The sequence below is a fragment of the Aptenodytes patagonicus genome, chromosome Z, assembly GCF_965638725.1.
Source record: "Aptenodytes patagonicus chromosome Z, bAptPat1.pri.cur, whole genome shotgun sequence".
Classification (NCBI taxonomy): Eukaryota; Metazoa; Chordata; class Aves; order Sphenisciformes; family Spheniscidae; genus Aptenodytes; species Aptenodytes patagonicus.
The window spans coordinates 78,118,745-78,140,831 of NC_134982.1; the positions used below are offsets into that span (position 1 = coordinate 78,118,745).

At 38.3% G+C, this 22,087-nt stretch overlaps 1 protein-coding gene across 6 annotated transcripts in view; it reads right to left on the minus strand.

The window, feature by feature from the left end:
* SUSD1 (sushi domain containing 1) overlaps positions 1 to 22,087 on the minus strand; it is a 47,578-nt gene that overhangs the window by 11,601 nt on the left and 13,890 nt on the right. For 3 of the 6 annotated variants that reach the window (XR_012997412.1, XM_076362547.1, XM_076362546.1), the window contains exons 7-12: positions 14,989 to 15,083; positions 13,247 to 13,436; positions 12,141 to 12,235; positions 10,897 to 11,083; positions 1,422 to 1,515; positions 48 to 303 (exon numbers count right to left, since the gene is read on the minus strand). Coding sequence is in view for 5 of the 6 variants with exons in the window: in XM_076362547.1 (XP_076218662.1) it covers positions 48 to 303; positions 1,422 to 1,515; positions 10,897 to 11,083; positions 12,141 to 12,235; positions 13,247 to 13,436; positions 14,989 to 15,083 (917 nt within the window). In the remaining variant the exon portion in view is untranslated. The remainder of the gene's footprint in view (positions 1 to 47; positions 304 to 1,421; positions 1,516 to 10,896; positions 11,084 to 12,140; positions 12,236 to 13,246; positions 13,437 to 14,988; positions 15,084 to 22,087) is intronic. The other 3 variants (XM_076362551.1, XM_076362550.1, XM_076362548.1) reach the window with 3 other exon arrangements.

Here is a 22,087-nt window from a genome sequence, read left to right on the forward strand (position 1 = left end):
CATGTCATTCAACAGGTGTAAAGAAAAGGTTTTAAAATATCCATTACCTTATTCCACTCACTTATTATTCTCAAAAAAACACAATACTCTTCTCCCAGTTTTAAAGGAGCATTATAAAACTTTCCGTAGTAATGTCTGTCTCCAAGAGCAATTGACATATTATCAGCAACATCCTTCGCCCGAAATTCAGCTGCCACATATCCTTTAACATCAGTGGTGTTACTAAAGAAAGCTGCAGCAGCAAAGGAGTCACAAATAAAAGTGCTTTGCAAACCCAGCGGAAGCACAATCACTTGATAAAGACTAGAGTGAAACAAAAAAAAGTAAACATTAGCCCTCACTTCAATGTACTAAGAGTCAGACATTCATTAATTCATTGTCTTTTCTATTTGTAGCCTCTTAACTGCTTTTTATTATCAATGTCCAATACGAACGCTTCTTATACTAAAATATTTCTCTCTGTGTGTGATCCATTGCGTTTTGAACCAAAAGCACTGCATGCACAACTTAGAGCTGGTTCTTCTCATCACATGCACATTAACTTTACATGTTTATTCTTGTTCAGAAGAGCATCAAACTGAGTTACTGCAGGCTATCTCTTGCTCCTCTCATTTAACACATAAGTTCACCATGAAACAACACATCATTGGCCTCTTAAAATGATACATAATTTCCCAGAAACAAGACTTTTTCTGTTTAAAGAAGGAGAGGACAGATACCATTTGTAAAAAATTAATCAAATCTGTTTTCAGATCTCTCAAAACAATGTTTATTCTATGGTATCCAACCATAGGAAGACTAATTATTAGGGCTGCTACAGTAGTCATTTCCTGAAACATTATTAGCTTTCAAATATTTTCTGCTTTAGCGTAACGTTGAGTTACAATTACTTTTTCCTTTCATCACAAACAGCACTTAGTAAGGTGTAAATCCTTCTTCTCTAGAAATATATTTTGGTAGTAATACACTAATATGAACACACTACTTCAGAATATGTATAAATACAGACATTGTTCACCATTTCCTCTGGCTCCTGGGGCGGGGGGGGGGGGGGGGCGGAATGTACTGGCTGCATGAGTGTGTTGGAAAACAAAAATGACACAGGTAGAGCTGTGAGCTGTGCTTGGATCCATCAGTAAAAATCTACTGTGACTTCACTGTGGATAAAGGAAAAAAAAAACCAAACACAAAACCAACAATGAAAACTCAGAATTATCAAAAACAGAACTTTGTTCCAGAAAGCAGGGAAGAGTCTGAAGCCAAATATTACTCTGCTAAGGGAGGAGAAACAAGCAGTTACAGCTTAAGTTTTCTCTCATGGCTAACAAAAATAATCTAACCACCACAAAAAGTTCGAATATGTAAGTAACATAAATCTGCAGAATGTTTTTTGAAAGGGTGAGGAGTGCACAGAGACAAACCTGATCGGTCCATTTCGATCTTCTGCTTTCCGGAGTCTGAGCAAGGGTGCAGAACCTTTTACTGCAACGAATTCTACATCTGGGAAAGGGGGATCTAAAAAGTAAACAAATACCAGTGCTTCAGAGAGGTTTTAGAAATATTTCAGGCATGAGGGTTCCTACCTATTTTTCCCCCAAAATTTCCTCTATTAACTGGGCCTCAAACCCCTGAAGGCTAAAGTCTGCAGGCAACATAAATAGTCTGGTCAAGAAAAACACAGAGCAAATATGAGCATGATGACATGGCAGCCCCAACTCAAACCCCTGTATTGAAGTATATCTGCTAGCTGGGAAAAAGAGAGATGCCCAAAAATGATGGTAGACTAGAGAGAAATGAGACAGGAAAGATTTGTTGGAAGAAGCGGTATTATTTATTAGACTAACTAAAATGGTCAAGGAGAAGAAAAAGATGAAACTCCGTGCACACAGCCCACTACAAAAAATAAAACAGTATGAGTAAATGAGAATCTATTAGCTCCAAAAGCACTTTCAAGAAGGCAACTTCCTTAGTTACTGCCCACAGTCAGCTAGCAATATCCAGCCCCTTAAAATTGGATTTCAATATGGATACAGAGCTCTAATTTGTTTTAGTGGGAATTTGCATCCAGGCCAAAACTGAACAAATACTTCTGCCTCTAATTTCAATGGCAATGATGACAGCTGCACACTGACAGAGACTGGTGCTATGATAATGGAAATTACCACTATCAGCCTGGAAGCAAAAATGAAAAGAGCTTCAGTGTACACAACCGAGGGGGCAGAGTGTGAAGCGCAGATACTATCTACCCCAGAAGCCCGAAAGAACTAGCACAGATAATTACAGGTATGGCTAGGCTGCTTGAAAACTGGTCTATCAAGCTGTTAATGTGATATCTGACTAAAAAGTAACAAATGCAGTGCTTATATACAGAAAAGCAAGGCTTCAGAACACCATTAGAAAGAATAATCAATGTCATGGAGACAAACCAATGCAGATTTGCCAAAGTTAAGTCACATCAGGCAAAACCTTGCTGAGATGCATGGATTTTTCAAACAGCTGGAATACGGATAGCTGCACATGCATGTTGAAACACAGAAAATCATTAGTTCAGCAGAAGAAAATGAGGCTTGGTAGAAAAACTGTGAAGTGGGTAAATAACTGCTAAATAGGGAGCTAGCAAAATACAGCATGTTGGAAGCAGATGTACTGGGGTACAGGAAGGTTATTAGAGGAGTTCCTCCAAGACTAAACAAACTAAGTCTGGCATTTTGTTAACAATCATGGTGCAAAATTGAGGTGCATACAGATGAATTTTGCTGCTCAATGTTAGACAGTGTAAAACAAAAGCAGTATGGAGATAATATATAAGAAGAACTGAATCACCTTTACAGCTGTTGGCCTGCAGAAATGGGATGAAATTCACCAGTATGAAGTACAAGGTGATACACTTGGGGCTACTAAGAAGAATTTTTTACTATATATTCTAAGTTCCTTTGAGTAGTAGGAAGAGCTTATTAGTACATCTCAGAACGAGTGTTAGTCACCAACATGATAACCGGGGGGGGGGGGGGGGGGGGGGGAGGGGAGGGGAAGGAAAACGCTGCTCTAAAAAGCATAAGAAACAGATTTTTGTAACACTAGAATAGTACCACCAGAGGTACAGAAGGCCCAAGTGTGATCATTTCACAGTGTCTGAAGTTCCAGTCCAAGAGAGCCAAGTGAAACCAGTGCAGAGGATGATTACCAGAAAGATCCAAATAAAGGAGAAATTGTTTTATATGTGGGAACAAAAAAATTGTCTTTGTAGTCTATGAAAAAGAAATTTGAAAGCATACATGATCTCTGCCTTAAACAGATGAAGCATGGGAAAGGAACTTAAGCACAGTATGCCCAAAATAAAGACAACAGGCCATACAAGCATCCCTAGCAAGAAAAACCCTACCTTGCCCTTGGCAAAAATCATCCTCAAATGAACCTCCTGGAAGCTTACCTAGCCAAATGAATTGCTCTGGTAGTTCCCTTTACCACGTCCTCTTCAAAACCAGACTATGGGTAAACTACCAGTGAAGAAGCCAGCTACGAATTTTTAGGATTGAAATGAGAATAAGATTTGTATCTAGCAAAGCCTTGATGTTCTACAGTGGCTTCCCTCTAGCAGAGACAGGGCAGAAAACCCTTTCAGATAGTTTTCTGAGTTAAGGAAATGTATTGCATGGCTGCCTGCAAGAACAAAAATAGTCTTTACTTCGGTCAATACTTCTGCAACTGCAGATATTGTAAAATGTATAGACAGTATTTCTATCTCAACAAAATAAATGAACAAACAATATTTGACAGTCAACCTTTATGTCCTTTGCACCTTGCAAACCTAAGCAAACAGAACTTAAGAACTGCAAACCCTCCCTTAACTGCAACGGTTCCTCAGCACAGACATTGCCAGTCAACGGAGTGACAGGAAAATGTATCTGTCAGGGTAGATTCATCTGGTACATTTCTCCTATCTTCCTTTCCTTTGGCATCCAATACCACCAGGAGACAATATTATTAATTTCTCTTGAGAATTTTCCAATTTCCAAGAAAAACTTCAGAATTTCTTCTTTAATGACAGCCACAATGTGCGTTGCATACCACAGTTCTGCATCTTTTTTCCAGATAAGCAGTGCAAGGGGGACCAGGGGACAAAGAGACTACTGACTAAGTTCATAACAATTACATTTTTTTTATTTTCTAAAATTTGACAGGAAAAATGCAAAACATGAAAATAAATAACCATCCAGCACTGACAGTCCTAGTAAGTGGGCAAAAGAGAGCAAAATCTGAAAAAACATGCAGTGCTTTTAAAGCTTGGAGTCTTTTACCATTTTTAGTTGCTGGTAAGAAATACCAATTACCACAAACATCAAGCACACCGAAGACAATCTGCCTGTTTTAATAAAAAAGGCGAACAACTTGCAACAATACAAAGTAGTAGTAATAAAATAATAATAAATGAAAGGAACGGATTTCATTTTTGCTTCAGTGACCAGAAAGGAAACTCTGAAGGAGTTATTCCATATGCACTATTTCACCACTACGAACTTTTAATAGAAGAAGCACCCTTCCAGAAATTTAACATTTTTTAAAAAAAAAAAAGTCTGCTGTGAGGTCACAATAATTTCCAGATTTAGAAGCCCACATGGAAAAAATACTGACTTAACACCATCTAGAACAGGTGGAAGGAAAGGGGGAATGCTATGGAGAGAGGACTTGCACTACATGAGCTGTGAGAAGAAAGCAAGATCCTCCAGTCTGTTCAGGTGCTGTTAGCACCTTGCCTTTGTTAAAGGTTTTTGATTTTTTTTTTAACTTGTCACCAGCAGAACACACTAACATATCTGTAGCAGCACCAGGGAAACGCAGAAGAACATAGCAAGAAATGCAAGTATATCCAGAGATAGTCCCACTCTAAGCATTTCCTTGTCATAGCACTGCTATGTTACTAACGCTTGGACATTTCATATTCAGGCTCATTTTCTACAATAAGAATCCACCCACTGAGTCTCCCTCTGAACATGAAGGCAGGCTACAGGAAAGAAGTGCATGCCAGGAAGCCTCTACCATTGCAACAGCACAGGCAAACAACACATGCCTCAACGCTGGAGCAAAAGCCTGCTTGGTGTTCTACTGTAATCATGCTCTTCAGAAAAAGCTAGCGTGTTGGAAGCAGTTCACTATTAGTTACCATGAAAGCATTTCACAATGGAACAGCTACATTTCTTTCATTAATCCTGGAAATGAGCTGTTTATTTCTTGTTTTAAAGCCCTGGGTTTTGCCAATACTGTTTACTGCTGCAGTCCGAGGACTTTACAGGCCAACTGCCGCAATACAAGGAACATGGCCCTTTCATGACATTCTCCAGTAGTGATAACAGGAATATTTAATGCCTTTCCTGTCATTTGACCTTCTGTACAGCTCTGAAGCTGTAACTCTGGGACAACACTGTGCTACTTACCTTTGGATATATAATGCAGGCAAGAAAGGCTGTAAGTTTCCTATACACAGACACATCAAAAATGAATACACAAATCCATTTCTATCCCACCCTATATATGGATATGCACAAAACCTGTTAAACTGAATGATTTGTACCTTATTAAAAAAACCTTTGCTTGGTGCCAGTACAGCCCTCTTTACAGCTTCCCTTCATCATTTTGTGCTAATGATAAAGCTTTAAAAATAGTAATGGAATTGAACCACAAAGTCCAAAACCAGATGGCAACTCTTCCCAAGTTCAGGGAAGTAAAAATCAAAGATTCTTCTTAAAGCCAAGTTCTAACTGAAACAACCCTTTGCTGAAATAACACCGTTTGCATGATCTTCACTTCCTGCAAACAAGGGATTTTTTTAATGGTTATTTGAGGGCTTTATGTCCAAAAAGCTTTTTACTGAATTTTAAAACAAGGAAGTCAAAAACACTGCTGTAAAATAAAAAAGGTAGAGATATTGATAAAATAGAAAAGGTTTTTTACCATTTGTATTACTGTCTGAAGAGTAATTAAGTTTACTGTACATATTACAGTATAATTGCTTTAACAAAGAGAAGAGATTTTTTAACTTGGAGAAAGACATTACTTAAAGAAGGGAGGGAAGGAAGGAGGTTGAATAAATCAAGACCACATCTAGAGAAAATGATCATTTAAATCTTCTTTAAAGATTGTATCTTAAAAATGGAAATGTGTGACCTTTTCATGTATAAATTCATAGCTGAAAAGAGCATACAATCTATCTTCCTCCCCATTGTAGCTTATTCTTGTATTTTTTTTTCCATTCTGCATTTCATTCATTTTACCTAATGCTAATTACGCCAACTAGTTGAGGACAACATAAAGGCTGATGCAGATACATCACTATAAATTTGTAAAGGACTACCTGAAGCAATGAACCTGAACCCCCAGTTCACACAGATGGAAAAGACTAAAAAAGCAAAGAATTTTGTTCAGCGTATAAAGCACTGGCTATAAAACATAAACTGTGCCACCTATATCAAGGTGGCATATATACATATATATACATGTGTATATATATGTGTATATATATATACACAAGGTAAACAGAATGATAGAGGCAATGAATGATCATGACATCACAAGTATTTATGAAAAAATTCTTGCTATGAAGGTCAGAAAGATAACAGAGGAGTTCATATGAACTTAAATATCATGCATTTGAATAGTCTCTGCATAAAAATACAAAGTGCATGTGTGAACATATATATGAAAGTGTTTACAGGACTGGCAGCTAATTTCCTCCCTACATAAAAAAAAAAAAAAAAAAAATCATGCTCAGGTTTTAATCACTCCCCTTTCCCCATTACATAAATCAGAAACTCCCTTCTTCTTTGCAATACTCGTGCTCTGAAGCTGCACACTGTAATGGGCTGTCTCTCTGGAGGTACATGATGTGCTGTCAGAGTAAGAGCTGCCAGATCACCACATCTCCAACAGTCTTTCACTTCCTCACTGGAAAGTAGATTTGGTTTTTCTCTCCTTTTCCGGACCTTAAAGCAGTCCCTTTATGAAAGAATGAGTGTAAACCTTTTCCATCATACAACAGAGCAGAACAATCGTATCTTTTATGTGTGTGTGTACATCTTTGGGTGGACAAACAAATTAAGACACCACAACCTGATCTGTAATGTAGTACGTTTTTCACATACCAAAACAAAAATGCAGGGCTCTAGAAGATTATACTTAGTATGTGATGGAATTAGTTCTTCTAATCCAAGTCACTTTCTAGACTCCCTGCTTGTCAGTCTACTTTCTGACTTCCGTGTTCATACAAAGAGAGAGAGAGGATACACACACAAGAGTATGTGGCCTGCAGGTATATCCTGGACTAAAACAAAAGGATTAGCAGCTGAGAAACATAAGAACTCCTGCAACTGTCTGAGGTACACAGGCTCGAGGTCAAACCTACCCAAACCCACTGGAAAGTGCGTGTACAAATATGTAAGAAAATGCAGCATGTGTGAACAGTAAGCATAGAACAAACTCAAAATACACTTTGATTCTAAGCAAAAAAATCGAGAGGAGGAAGAGTAATGAGAAATCATCATTGAATCTAATATGAATTATTTTACAAGAAGGAAATGTAATCTAGTAATTTAGGCACAAAAGATCTATTTCTAGTGTCCAGAAAATTTTCTGTCTTACAAGTATGATGTCTGCTCTAAACTAAAAAAAGCTAGCCAGACACTGTAAAGAAGTAGGCATTCATGAACTTCCCAAAGACCACAATTTTGTCACATCCATCATAAAGAATCTATCCCAAAGCAAAGCTTACAAACAGATTCAAATATCAATAGTACTTTAATGTGGCTCAACTGAAGAAGTTACTCTTATTTAGGATATTAGAAGCGAAAGCAAAAGCATTAACTTTTTCTCTATTATTCTGTTTTTCAAACACTTGAAAGTAGTTACAAAATTCAGTCTTCTTAAATTCATATGTGAAAACAGATAATGAAATTAAGAACAATGCCTTGTCTGAGCATGCCTCAATAAATGATCTTCAAAAAGGAAAAGGAACAGAGCCGCGTGTAAGTAGCGTAATTCCAACAGAAATAATGAATGAGAAAGTACACCCACAAGACACTCCTTTCCTTCCTTGGAAACAGACACGAACTCCCTTCTTGCTTAAAAGACAATCTTGCTACCATCTTTTTACAACTACAATATAATCACTGCCTAATCATTTTTCATAATTGATTCAATTTCCTATCTCAAGTAGACAGGTGCTGACAGCTTGTCTAAAATAAGCTAAGACGACATAAAAGAGTGTGCAAGATGCCTGTTACTGGAAGCATGAAAGGAGGCAGAATTTCAATGATCCATGAAGCATTTGCTAGACTATATTTACCATCCACAAGATGATGGGCAAAACCAACTTCGTGCTCAGCACAGAACTATTTTTAAAGGATGCTACTTGCCAGGAAGAAAAGCAGGCTTCTGAGTCCCAAGTTCTTGCTTTTTTCCTTTAGAAATACTATGGATATAATATATCCTCAGTCAGGAGATATATAGATATAAATATAGATACAGATATTCAAGATATAGAAGTAGCTTTCTTAACATGCATTTACAAATCTTCCTTTTTGAAAAAGGACCCAAACTTATTGCTAGCATTTACATGCTTATTGTATTCTGCAACAGTCTTTAAGAATGACTATCCTTGTCAGGAAACTAAGTCTGTTAGGCAGTGTTCATCCAACCATCTGGACATGTCTCTTCGCAGTAGTTGAAACTCCACAGTTAAGATTTCCTGAACTCTCAAAACGCAGGAGATGCGTGAAAGTCAAGAAGATACAACATCTGGATTTGCCCCCAGCTGGGGAAACAGACCAACTGACTGTGCATTTGTTAATGAAACCGTAGACAACAAATGAGGCCACCTCCAGTACATTAACAGTAAAACACTTTTCTAAGTCTCAGCTTCCTCAGAGCCTCTGTGCTTAAGGCATATCTTGCATTTATACAGTACCATTTAGCCAGAAAACCACCAGAGCCAAAAAACACTTTTCAGACTTAAGCTGGCAGATAAATCGAGACCATTCCACCCACCATGGAAACAGAACCGTCTGGTTTAACAATGTACATGATTACAAAATAACTGGACAAATGAAGAAGCAAATTGTACACCTAATCTAAAATTATAAATACTTTTTATTTAAATTGCTTGTACAGATAATGCAATTCCCGACACATAAGGCACAGAAGTCAAAGGGACACTGCCAGAAGAATTATTTTAACTGTACTCTTTTCATCTTAGATAAGCTGAAATTGAAACAAATTTAACATCTTATTTAAATTCTCATTATCTGGTGAGCTTTGCAGCATGATCGCTGTTGGCTTTTTAATTTTCATTCAATTTCAACCACAAAGAGACCTACTTTTATTTTTTGGCTTCCATTAAAAAAAGCACAATATGGAGTGTTTGCATGGCAAGTTTTGGATGAAGATTCCTAATGACAGAGCAACACCTACCTTTTATTGCTCATTGAAAAAAGTAACTACCAGATATAAAATGGCTTGTGTAGCAGGATCTTCTTTCAAAATGGAAATGATCTAACTTTTGCGTGAAGACCTTTTCTGGGCTATGCATGTGCATTTGTTAAGCACTAACTCAGCAGAGACGAAAACATTCCAGCTGCCAAGGCACAAATACCACTTCACACAGCACCTGCTGCAAAGTGTTCTCTAGAGCTCTGCTGAGTAAGTGACCTGATGCAATCCTGCAGAGTTTAGGAAATACCACAGGATAACAGAGTAAAGAGCTACGCTTTTACTCTGAGTATGTATTCAAAAAATTATCTCAGTCAACCAAATTCTAAGACAGCTTATTAGTTTTTACAAAGCTACATGTACTCAAGAATTCAAGGACGCTACTTTTGAGTGACAGCTAGGAAACTTCTGAAAATGAATTATCAAATTATTACTGTAATTTCATTTAAAAAAAGAATTCCAGGTCACTGTATGTCCTAAACAGTAGCTTTAGGAAACAAGAGATGTTTTGCCTTTCATGAAGCTTAAAACCCTTAGATTTACTATAAAATACATTGTAATACTATAAATTTCAAAACCACCACAAATCCCCAGTTCTTCATAAGCAGTCAGAAGATAATTGGTTCCATCTAGTGGCTGAACAGAGTTACAGACACTCAGAGAGCTTTCATGTTTCTTACCTATTCCAATTTGTGGCCCCAACAGGAAGAATGATACCAGCACCAAACACTGCACTTCACAGTGTAACAGTAATAACCTAATACAGAAAGTCTGACAGTACAGAGATGGTGCAAAACTGTTCTAAACAAAAAATGAGCTAAAACAATGACAGATGTTTTTTATCACAGCATTTTAGTGCCATACAAATATCTTGATAAATAGTGAAGCCGAGACTCTCCCTACAAAACCATATTTGCTCAAATGCTTTCTATGTTTTGTACTCTACCAGTTAGAGACGAAGGTATCTGCCTGAGGTACTTGCAGGACGCTCTGTACTTTGGATCCTTGCAGACTTTAGTGATACCTGTTGTCACAAATACCAGTGCAGTTGTGCTATTATCTCCACTTCACAGTGGAGAGAACTCATACTGAAAAAAGTGACTTAGCCTCTAATAGGGCAGGGAATTTAACCCAGCTACCCTAGATACCAATCTTGTGTCTAACCCACCAAATTATCTTTTCCCTGCTGTGCCAAAATGACACTTCAAAGCACTGCACCCCCATTTCTCTCCCCCTTCTGCTGCTGGACTGTCAACCCTATGAAATCTGTGAAAACAAACAATAATGAACAATTTTGAGCATGGAAAGAGCACTTTGACAACCCACCATACAACACTGAGATCAACAATGCTGTTTCACTTGAGCCTCTTGCACCCATAGGTGCTTCTGTAAATAGATAAAATAAATGGCAGGACCTACCTGTGATTTGTGTTGTCATGGAAACGAGCAGTGAAAAATTCAAAGCTACCATGGAAATATTAACAGAGTAATTGGTGCCTGGCTGCAAATCAAAACAAACTTCTGGAGCCTGCTTGTGTGTGGTAAGGTTGAAGGTCGTTTCATGAAAGAACTCCTCCTGATACCAACGCTGGCCTTGCACATGAAACTGCAACCAAACAATCATGGCATGGAAATTGCAATATTTTAATATATCACTTGCATTCAGTCATGTCATGCTCTAAATTAGAAGAAATAGCAGAAAAACACATCATTGCATACAGACTGCCAAAATTGTTGGCACTGACAGTTATTCAAATTCAAATGCTCCCAAAATTTGACAGGAATTGCAGTCCCTCTTGATCAGCTCTGACATTGTCCTAGTTCTTTCACTTCTCCTCCTCCAAGTCTATCCTCTTTTTTATTAGTACTGTAATTTCCCCAAGTCTTGATTTCCTGCTGACGTACAGGCTTCCAGTAATAGTGCACTTTCATCGCAGTATACCCTCATGGTGCAAAGTAATGAGTTATAAAAGTAAGCTCACAGTTAACACCTCTCTGGTTTGACCCTGAGGAGCAAGTCAAAATCAAGCCATTTTGACCTACGTCAAAATGCCAAGTACCCTCCAGCCTACAGACAGCTGTTTCTAGGCAAATTTACCATGGGTTTTTTTTGTTTCAGTTGGATTTTGTGTGAGTTCCTAATCGCTCCTCTGTTAATGAAAACTAAAATGCTTGCTGTATTTTAATCATGTGCTAATTTTCCTTTAAATAGATCCTATGCCTTTAGATAATCTCTGAGCACACGGAGATTTGAGACAACAGCAGGTGGTCAAGAGTCCTGGCAGAGATAGTTCACGTAGAAATGTCCTGCTGGGACGGGGGCAGATTGAAGACATACCACAAGGCAGAGTGGACTGACTCCGTGGAATTGGAACAGAGTTGTCTGAGGCCTGAACATAACAAAATTGAAAGTGCAGATAGGGAAGGCAAAATAGAGTAGAACAGGGGAAAAAGTAAGCAAGAAACAGGAGACTACAAAACGGCATGGTGGCTTCTTTCTTTTTTGAAAGTTGCTATGCAAGATTACTCCCTGGGTTTTTATGAGAGACATTATTAGAATGAGGAACACTGCTAGCAGTGAGTGTTTGAAAAATTACAGGTTTTTTCACATAGGTGATTGATATAAATTGTTTTCTAGATTCAAAATACAGGTTGTCACTTACGGAGTATCTGTCTTCCACATCAGTTCCCCTGACACTTCTCCGCCATTTCAAGCAGGTATCATTAAAAATTAATACATTATTGAAAGCTTCCTTTACTGTAGAGACAATAAAAAAGGGAACAACTTATTACAAAAACTTCACCTTCTTCAACTTAATTGGATATGAGTAGCTGAAAATAAAAAAAAAAAGGTTCTTATTTTAATTCTCTTCTGAGAAGGAGGTAGAATCTAATTTATTTTTGAATGAACACACACAGTAAATAAAGCATGAACATTTTCCAAAGAAAATGGCTTTCAGAAAAACCCAAGCATGCTATTCAGGGAATCAAGATAGGATTTATTCGTCCAGACCTAGGGAGGTTATAGTGACAGAAAGATCTAAGGGTTCAGACCTTCTGATGGAAATCAAGTTGTCATAGAACAATTTGTCACAGTTGATGCCCTTTAGGAAAAAGCATGTGAGAAAAAGCATTTTTGTGGATTCCAAAGGCAATTATTGCTGAATGTCTGTCTCATCAGAATTAGTATGTCAGAAAGCAAGCTTAAAGTTTCCATGACCAAAATACTGCAGAAACCCACTGTTAGAACACGCCTTCTCCACAATTACTGAAAAACTGCCAGAACACTGCTCATCACTGCTAAACATAGGAACATTATCTATAATGCTCGCATCACTTAGATTAGCATCACACAGCTCAGCAACAGGGAATTCTTCCACAGTCAGAGAATCAGTTTTCAAGGCAAGGAATGGAAACCAGTAAGCACTGTACCATAGACTGAAATTCCAGCACGTAGCCAGGAATGCCACTGCACCAATCCTGCCTCAGCCAGAAGACAAATCCTGAAGAAACAAGTTTGCCAAACTTTTCTGAAGGGCACCTACTGCCACTGCTCTGTTTGCTCATAGGTTCAATGACCACAGTGAGCAGAAAGAAGAATGTCTTGCAGAAAAAGAGGATGCTGATGGTGACTACATGTGCGTAGTCAACATAAAGAATGAGATAGCCCAGGAGACAGGCTGTTATCCTGTCTGCTAGACTCAAAACAGTGAGCTCTGCAGCACAGTAAGTTCTCCTATAAGCACACAGAATACAAAACACAACCTACCCTTTGTTTGAACTGCTACTGTAACTGAGACAGTGATGTTTGTGGAAGAGATGGTAGTAATATTCACCACGTAGTTACTGCCAGAGTTGAGATCTAAACACACCTTTGGATTATCTTCACTTGTAGTGATGTTAAATACTGCATCTTCTGAGAACATCTTCTCATCCCATCTTTGGCCCAGTATGTGAAACTATTGAAGGATTAACAAAAACGATGGTGCAATTGGTTGTGGCTCTCCAAAATTCAGAATACTAGTTCCATTAAGCGTTGAAAACCTAGGATTACATCTGTTTTAGAATATCAGCTCAATCAAAAAAATAGGCTTGTGACTGTTTTGGTGCAACAACATGGCTTAATACATTAGATCTTTAATTTTTTCTGGCTGTTAAAATTATGGATATTTTTCCATATATTTCTACAACAAATAGAAGGAATCTATAACGAGGACCCTACAAACATCCCCAACACAAACAGTAAGGTGTAAGTAAAAATTCTTTGTTTACAGCACACAGATGGAAACTACATCTGCTTGCTACTTTCTTTTTTCTAGTTTTCCCCCCTTGCCCTACAGAGGCAGTAGTAAGGCTGAATGCCAAACCACAGTAAAAGACAAGCTTCCCTAAGATCATCTCAATGCAGTGAAAAAGAAACCTGTTGTTTGTATGACACGAAGGGACAGACAAAACTTACCTAGTTGAGCTTAAGGCAGTCCAGACTGTGTTCTGAACTTTACTGCATGCACCCTATGCCTACATCAGAATAGTCAAAACTGAGGATGAAATGTCTTGCAGATAGCTGAATTCAGGCAAAAGCACATGCACAGAGCACATTACACCAGAGATCCACAGCTTGCCAGTTACCACTGAGTACATGGAAAAGCACTGGATTTGAACTGTTAGGGTAATTGGGAACTTGTTTTTTCCATCTCAGCAGTGCTTAACAAAAGCCCTCAAACTAAAAATACATTGGTTTTGTAACACAGAAGGAGAAAGACAGGTTGTTTTCCAAAATTATCACTCAACCTTGAAACGTATTTTCCACTTTCTTTTTTCCCTATTTGCACATGCTCAAAAAACCAACCTTTCTTGGAATGTTGTCATTCTCAAAATATGGGAATTCTTATTACCTTGTTTTGGCTTTCGATAACACTGACTGAACTACTTGTTTCTGAGAATTTATATCTTAACTTTTATTGTTATGCTTATAGATGGCCAAAAAAAAGTAGTTACCAAGGTTGCTTTCAATTTCCATGAAAAACAGTTCTAAAATATAAGGTGGTTGAATCTCTTGAGCAAGGCACAGTAGTTCAATATACCTTGCATTTCTAAAACAAGTTACATCCAGTATCTGCAAGTGATACACTGTTTACTTGAAATGTTTGCATCACAGATAAGGACAGAGCCCAAGTTTTGCAATGTTTTCTATGTCAATGTGACCCTGAGCTCTACAACAGAATTGCACTAAAACATAAACTTGTGCTGAAATGCTTCTTATAGTTTCAAGCAGATGCTTAGGTGATTTACTGGAATAGGACCCCAACTGTTTCTGCGTTTTTCACCTAACTTCAGGACAGGGATTTGTTTCTTTCCTAACCCAGCCACCTTTAGGTTTCTAGGCAGTTCACTGGGAAGAATGAAACAAATTACCATACAAACAAAACCCACAAAACAAATCTCCACTGCTGACTCACCAGAATTAACTAGGCCAAAGCTACTCCCAATCTCAAATACTGCCGCACTTACTGTGTACGTTTCCTGCACTCCCAGTCTTCCAGTTTTCCTTTGCCACCTCACACACGTTTCATTGAATACAGACAAATTACTGAATAATTCCTCCTCTGTGAGCAAAAACATGAACACAGAAGGAAAACAGTTATTATTTCTCATGCAAATCTTAAACAATTGCTCCAAACATATTATTTCTTCCTTTTCCTCTGGTTTTTTTTTTTCCAAACAGGAAAAATAAAACAAGGTAGGCAGAAGTTAGGAAGTAAGTTTTCCCTTAACCATGTCTGCTCCTAAAATTAAAAGACAAGGCTAACTGAAGAAGCATGTTCTGAGCTAATGACTGTGAAGTCCTTAAACACACAGACAGCATTACGTAAACTACCATGACTAATGAAAACAAAATACTTCGCTAGGCTTGCATTTTAATGTAGAGCAATTTTAATTATAATGACTTTACAGATCTTGAAGAGGACATTAAAACTACATTACAGTTTCCTGACAGCAAAGGAAGAAGCTCATTAACTCCATCTGACCGCTGATACGTTCCTATATATAAAAGCATACATATATAACAGCATTGTTTCTTACACAAGGATCTTCAGTATATACTGCATTAAAGACTAGAATCTTTCATACCAGGTGACCAATCCAGGCAAAAGAGCCAATGAGAAAAGACATTTTGCTCTGCTTCAGACATTCCTCCTAGTCATAACACATTAAACTTGTACCGTGTATAGGTATTCCTGTATTCCTGGTCAAAGTCTTCCATTAAAGTGTGCTTATGACAGTATCACACCACCAAAAATGAAGAGCAATAAACAATGCCCTAATTCCACTACTTCCGCCACCCATTCTATATTGTCCTTGAAGTTGGGTGCCAGCATCCGGATCTCGTGACATGCAATGGTCTGTAGTCTAAAGAATAACCCACTCACAAGTCAGCTTGAAGACTTTGTAGACTATTGGATCTCATGGATTAGAAGTCTCATTGAACTGCAAATAAAGAAGCCAAGCTGATTTAAGAGTGCTGTCTGTAAGAAAAAGAGGCTAGCAATAAGCCAACAAACTTAGAAAAAAATGTTCTTCTGAATACAACAACCTGCATTAAAGCTTTTTAAGAAAGCTTCTGTGTTAGATTGGAAAAGAGCTTTTTTGTAGCTGAATGAATGTTTTGGTTCATTAGTTGTTAGGGTTGCTTTTTAAAAGGTGTTGACACTTTTCCTTGTGTTATAATAAATAAAATTAAATAACACAGCCACAGTAAAACACTTTTCAGAACAAACACTAGATTAAAAGAATGAAGCCCGAAGAACTAAGCATGTAGGGAATACAGCTGTGGCAACAAGAGATACATCCCTCAACATACCTGTGTTAATTTACACACTTTTAAGAGTTGGCTTATGCCTCAGAGAAAAAGCACAGCCAGGAAGATCAACTCATCCGTTCTTTTTTTAGGCAGTTCTCTCATTGCTGTCATCAGACACAGAGCAGTTGCCTTCACATGACAAGATTATCAAGTATCCTCCCAGAGCTAAGAACAAAGCTCCTTCTGGTCACAACTCAGATTGACAGTGAACCTATTTGCTCCTCTTCTTTCCTTCCCCACCCTTCAAATAGTCATTCCTTTGTCCTACCACCATATTTTCTTACTACATTCACTACATGACCAAGGTCATACAAATCCGAGCTCATATAGATTCTAAGCTGAAAAGCCCTTACTAGCTGCTGAAAAAATGAAGGGGATTTATAGGACAGCCTTGGTAGATACTTCAGAAATATTCACACAATAGTTGGTGTAACGCCCTGCTGTAAAAGCAAGCTCAGCTCATGGCACTCCTCCCCATATGTAAACTTCGTTACCATTTCACAGGGGCCCCCTTGTAGCACATGGACATGAAGCTGTCACTGAAAAACAAATACATCAATAGTCTCTAAAACTCCTATATGTAGGCAGTTATTTAGAACTAAAGTGTAACTGTTTATGTATTTTGCAGCGCTTTATTTTCTTTTTCCTTTCCTTTTTTTTGATTATTAAAACTGTCATAAAACTGTTTTCTAATGATATCTCCCTCTGAACATATTCAACAAATAGATACCTCACTCACTAGACCAGTTTATCTCCCAAGTAATTCTAATTCCCCATTCCAAACTGTTGTTAAATATGGAAATGCTGTTGAAAGCTTCCTCTTCTACAGAGCAGAAGAAAAGGAGATTAACCTGCATGTCCTCTAAAACAAATTTCCTTACAAATGGCTGTGTGATTAATTGTATTTAAGTGCTGCTTATTATTATTGTGTTTCACAGTAATGTCTAGAAACTCTGCAGTATTAAGACTTCTGTACCAACACAGAGCAAAAGAGTATGTTCAGTTGTATTCTTTAAATCAGATACATTTTTATTAAAAGACCAGATGGCAAAAATTACTCAGAGCACAGCCAGAAGGAAAATGTTTGCATATCCATGAGATCTAAACTAAAATGCATAATAAGAAAGGAAAAACAATGTAATCTCTGAGACTGCTCAGCAAGAAAGCCAGGCACTTGATTCATGAGTTTATAAAATACTCAGTAAAAAAATAAAGCAGGAAACAACAAAAAAGTGATTATGCCAGGTATTCAGGCAAGGAAAGAAGTCTTATACGGTGGCCTCCTTGGAAGGAAGAAGGCAGAACTAGTAGCATTTTTTTCTGTAACTACATCGATTTTTCTGTCATGTTTTCTGAACTTTCAGAAGGACAAGGCCACCATGCAATTACCATACATCCACAGAACAGCTGGCAAACTTTTTCTCAAAAGTTCCCACTCTAAATAGGCAGGAGTAAAAAAGGACAAAAAGTTGTAACACGCACAGAGCAAACACCACAACAGAGTCCTGGGATTTCTGAGGAGACTGCTTTTCCACCCTTACTGATCACCCACTCTTCGTTTGGATAACCAAATGCACAGTAAGTGCTTGGCTTAACATTAATCCCAGTAGCATAAACACAGCATCCAATAACAGCACAAAGGTATCTCTGAAAAAACTATTCTAGCACCTAGAGGGAAACAGGTTCCCTGACAGATTAGTTCTCCTGTGAAATCTAACAGTGCCAGTGACTTCCAGAGCTTAGGAACTCCCGAAGTGAAACACACTATACGTGCCTGGCCTCAGCATGATGTCTTAGCAGACAGTGGCATCCAGGTCTTCAACATATCTGATTCTGATCAACAGCTTTCGCTCAGACTCACAAATGAGACGGGACAAGTGAAGACCCTCAGTTTCCTCATACTTCAGCCCTAGAAATTTCAACTTGTGATTAACCAAGAAGGCCACTGGATGCCACTGCTGCTCCACTGACATCCAGTTTACCCTCACAATCTCCTTCCCATCCCAAGGGAAAGGCTCCTAGAAACGACACGCAAATGCCTGGAGAGCAGAGCAGAAGGGTGGAAAAAGATCCTGGAGGAGTCAGATACTGAAAGACAAATCTGGGAGAGGGTAGAGAGATGCAGGAAAGACAGGTGCTGGTAAATGGAACACAGATGGGAGAATGCAAACAGTGAGCAGCAAAGTGATTCAACAGAGCCAGTGAGTGTCAGAGGGCGAGAAATCATGTTAAGAAAGCCAAAGAAATTAATTCTAAGAAGGAAAACAAGGAGTGAAGATCTCAGTCTTCTTTACTCCACTTTTAAAAGCTCTGCTAGGAAGGAGGACCTCTGTGCTTGAGTGTGTGAGAAAACCTTCATAGTAATTACAGCCAGTGCATAAATGCCTGTACTGTCATGCTCTTCTGCCTTAACCCTGTGCTGTGAGGACCAACCTTAATCCTTCACTTATCAGCCTCTGCGAGTTCAGGTCCCAGTACTCAGTGCTATTATTTGCTGATTCAGAAAAAAACCGTAACACACAGACAACTCTATGCCTAAATAGTCATTAAAACCTCATGACTTCTTCCACATATACAGTCTACTAGTCCTCAGTTGAAAGAGCACTTGACTACCACTGACCTCAGCTCAAGATACATCTTATCAGTGAAGTATTTTTGAACCTGCATAAAAAAACACCATTTACCAGAAAGCAGACAGAACCAGCTCCAATCTGACATTTCATCTTCTGCAAGTAGCTAAAAGAGCATCCACATGTGCAAATTCACTTAGAGAGCTCTTCCCACCAATCCCCACACATACATGAAATTTTAGCGGAAAGAAAAAAATCCAAATATTAGCTTTTTCTGTATGTTTTGCCTGTTTAATTCTGTGAAAACTGTGAATGATGCTGCAAATGCCATCTGCTACTAACACGCACCACACATACATTCAGACACAGAAATTAAATGAGAGCAAACAACATTTCAAAGAGAACTTCTGCTCAGACTGTTTCAAGGCACCTGTTCCATAGCATACAGGCAAACTCCTCTCGCACAGTAGCTTTCGCAAGTATACATGGAATTTATTTTACAAAGACATATCTTTGGTATTTATTCCTTTAGGGTAGCATGGTAAGTTTTTATGAGTTACATTTTGAGTAACATACCTGCTTCCAGTTTAACTAGGATTGCAAAATTTTAGCAGGTTTTCACCTTCAGCCCCAAACTTTACACAGAGGAAATCCACAAAGAAACAGCAAAGCTGTAGGCAGAGACAGTTATGCAGGAAGGAGCAGACAGATAGCTAATGATTTATTACTTCCTTTGGTCTAAAAATGTTACCAAGAGACAATCAGGAATAGAGTAATTCATGTATTGCACCAGACTGACAAAAACATAAGAGATGCAATTGTGAGCATACTTACAAAGGAAAGATGTATCAATCAAGGGTGTCAGACTAGACGGGATTAGATGGGCTGGGATTAGAAATGCACATGATCTACGCCCCAGCTGAAAGAGGTTCCTGAGACCGGAGACTGGTATTTGCCATCACAAACTGGGTAATTATTAATTTGGTTTCAAACAAACAAACAAAAGCCTAAACAGCCCTGCAAAAAGCTACACTTTTTGTTTGTTTGTTTTAATTGTCACTGGGTTGCAACACTTTGATCTAAGAAGTAGCACCTCCCATAACACAGACTGCACCTGTGTTTTTCCAGGCAATTAAAGAAATTACCAGATTACCAGATGTCTGGATTTAACATAGCAAATTAGGCCTTTACAAGAACTCAGGCCAATGAGATCCTTTTCATTGATGACTATAATTATCCTAATTGTTTGATGAGGTTCTTATTCCTACAGAACCATGGGTTTTGAATCAATGCCCACAGATGTGAAGGACATCTTTTCTATTAAACTCGTAACTGTTGAGATGAATTATTTACACATGGCTGGGAATAAAAATTAGGAGAGTGACAGTTAACCCATTCATTGTTGTGTGGAAATTACTGATGTTGCCACCACAGAAACTTTCCAGCTGTCCTTCTGTATCATCTCTTATTGTACAAGTGAGGATGTGAAAACTGACATCCCAGAGAATTCTAGCTAGAGGGAAAATCAGTCATTGGGAATAGGGATAAAGCACAGGGAAAGTGAAAGCAAAGGGAAAACAACTCTGGATTAAAAAGAGAATAACTAGACCCTCTCGCTTGCATGGAAATTATCTTTGCTATAGGTCTACATTTAAATGACACCTGAAGGATGATCCTGCTCTGTTTATTCCAGACTGGATTCAGATTTATCTTTTGATTTTTTCCAAGTTTTTTTTGCATTATGAAAGTATTCTTTTCCTCTTCTGCAATGTTTTAAAGTGCAAAGTGTGGACAATCTGCTATGCCTTCTCTGGACTGATTCATCAAACCGCTCTTCCTTCTAAACCTTCAAATCCCTGAAGCATGTACTTAGCAAGTATCCTCCATCCTCTTCAGCCGTTAGGATTTTCAGTGCTGGCATACAACACCCATTTTCTGGGAAATGGCTCAAAACTAACACCTTATTCTCTTGATGCTTTGAAGGTACTCCTCACTACCACAATACCCAAGTTCCACATGATTATCTCAACAAAATCTCCAGAGGTCAAGACATGCAGCTAAACTCTATTTGTGGATGGGGAGTCACAAGACAGAAAAATGAAGCATTCTGGAACAGAAAATTAACCTGTACTGAAAGTTGGGCAGTTCATATTGCATTTATTAAGAGGTAACGTAAAAAAGAGCATGCACACAAAAGGTTATGACACAGAAGCTCCAAGTGCAGGATCAGACAGAATGTACACTGGTGTGAAGAATGATTTTTTTTCCCTATTTGAGTTTCAGGTTCACAATACACTGGATCATCCTTTCCTCTGTATACCATGCACGCAAAGCCTACAAACTGTTGACAGCCCTTACGGCCTAACACTACTCTGGAAGGCTCTCACAACTGACCAGTAAGATTGCTGTGCTCTCAGACTCAGCATTAAAGGGACACAGAGGTCAATTTTCCCTTTCGACTACAATAGCTATTTCCCACTGCCTGAGTTCTGGAATGCTTTACCAATAACGCGCATTACCTTTCCATGCAGGTCAGATTCATTCCCTTCTCCAGTGTTTTTACATATCCATAGACTTTTCCCACCCATGTGCAGCAGTTGCTTCTTTTGCAAGGAAAATATTTCACTTAATACATAAAAAACCACTTAATAAATGCATTTCCAATAATATAGTGAAGAGTGGTACTGGAGACGTTTAAATACTGAGACGTTATTCTTTAATGCAGACTTGTATTTTTTTTTTCCTTGGATAAAAATAAGGAAATTGGACAAACTGCTTGTCTTTTTTAAGAGACCATACTGTTGCTACCCACATCAATAGATGCTAAACTCACTGAATACTAACAATCTCCAAAGAAAACAGACATAGAGAAGGAGTTTTCTAGGATCAGAATAAGGAGGAGCAGCCAACCCAACCTATGTGCTTACAGCTGAGACTAGAGCCAATTGTTACAGAAAGGATAGATCAGGTACTGTGAAAAATCTCTCATGACAAGGATATCTCTAGGACTTGGGACTGGGAAATTGGAAAAGGCTTGATTGCTCTGTCTGTGTGTGTGTACGTGTGTACATGCATGTACACAATCTACACATATTACAAGGGGAAAAGATTTTACTTCAGCATCTATGTTAGCCCTTCCTGACCTTTTACTACCAAACATTTGTACGCAAGCTCAATA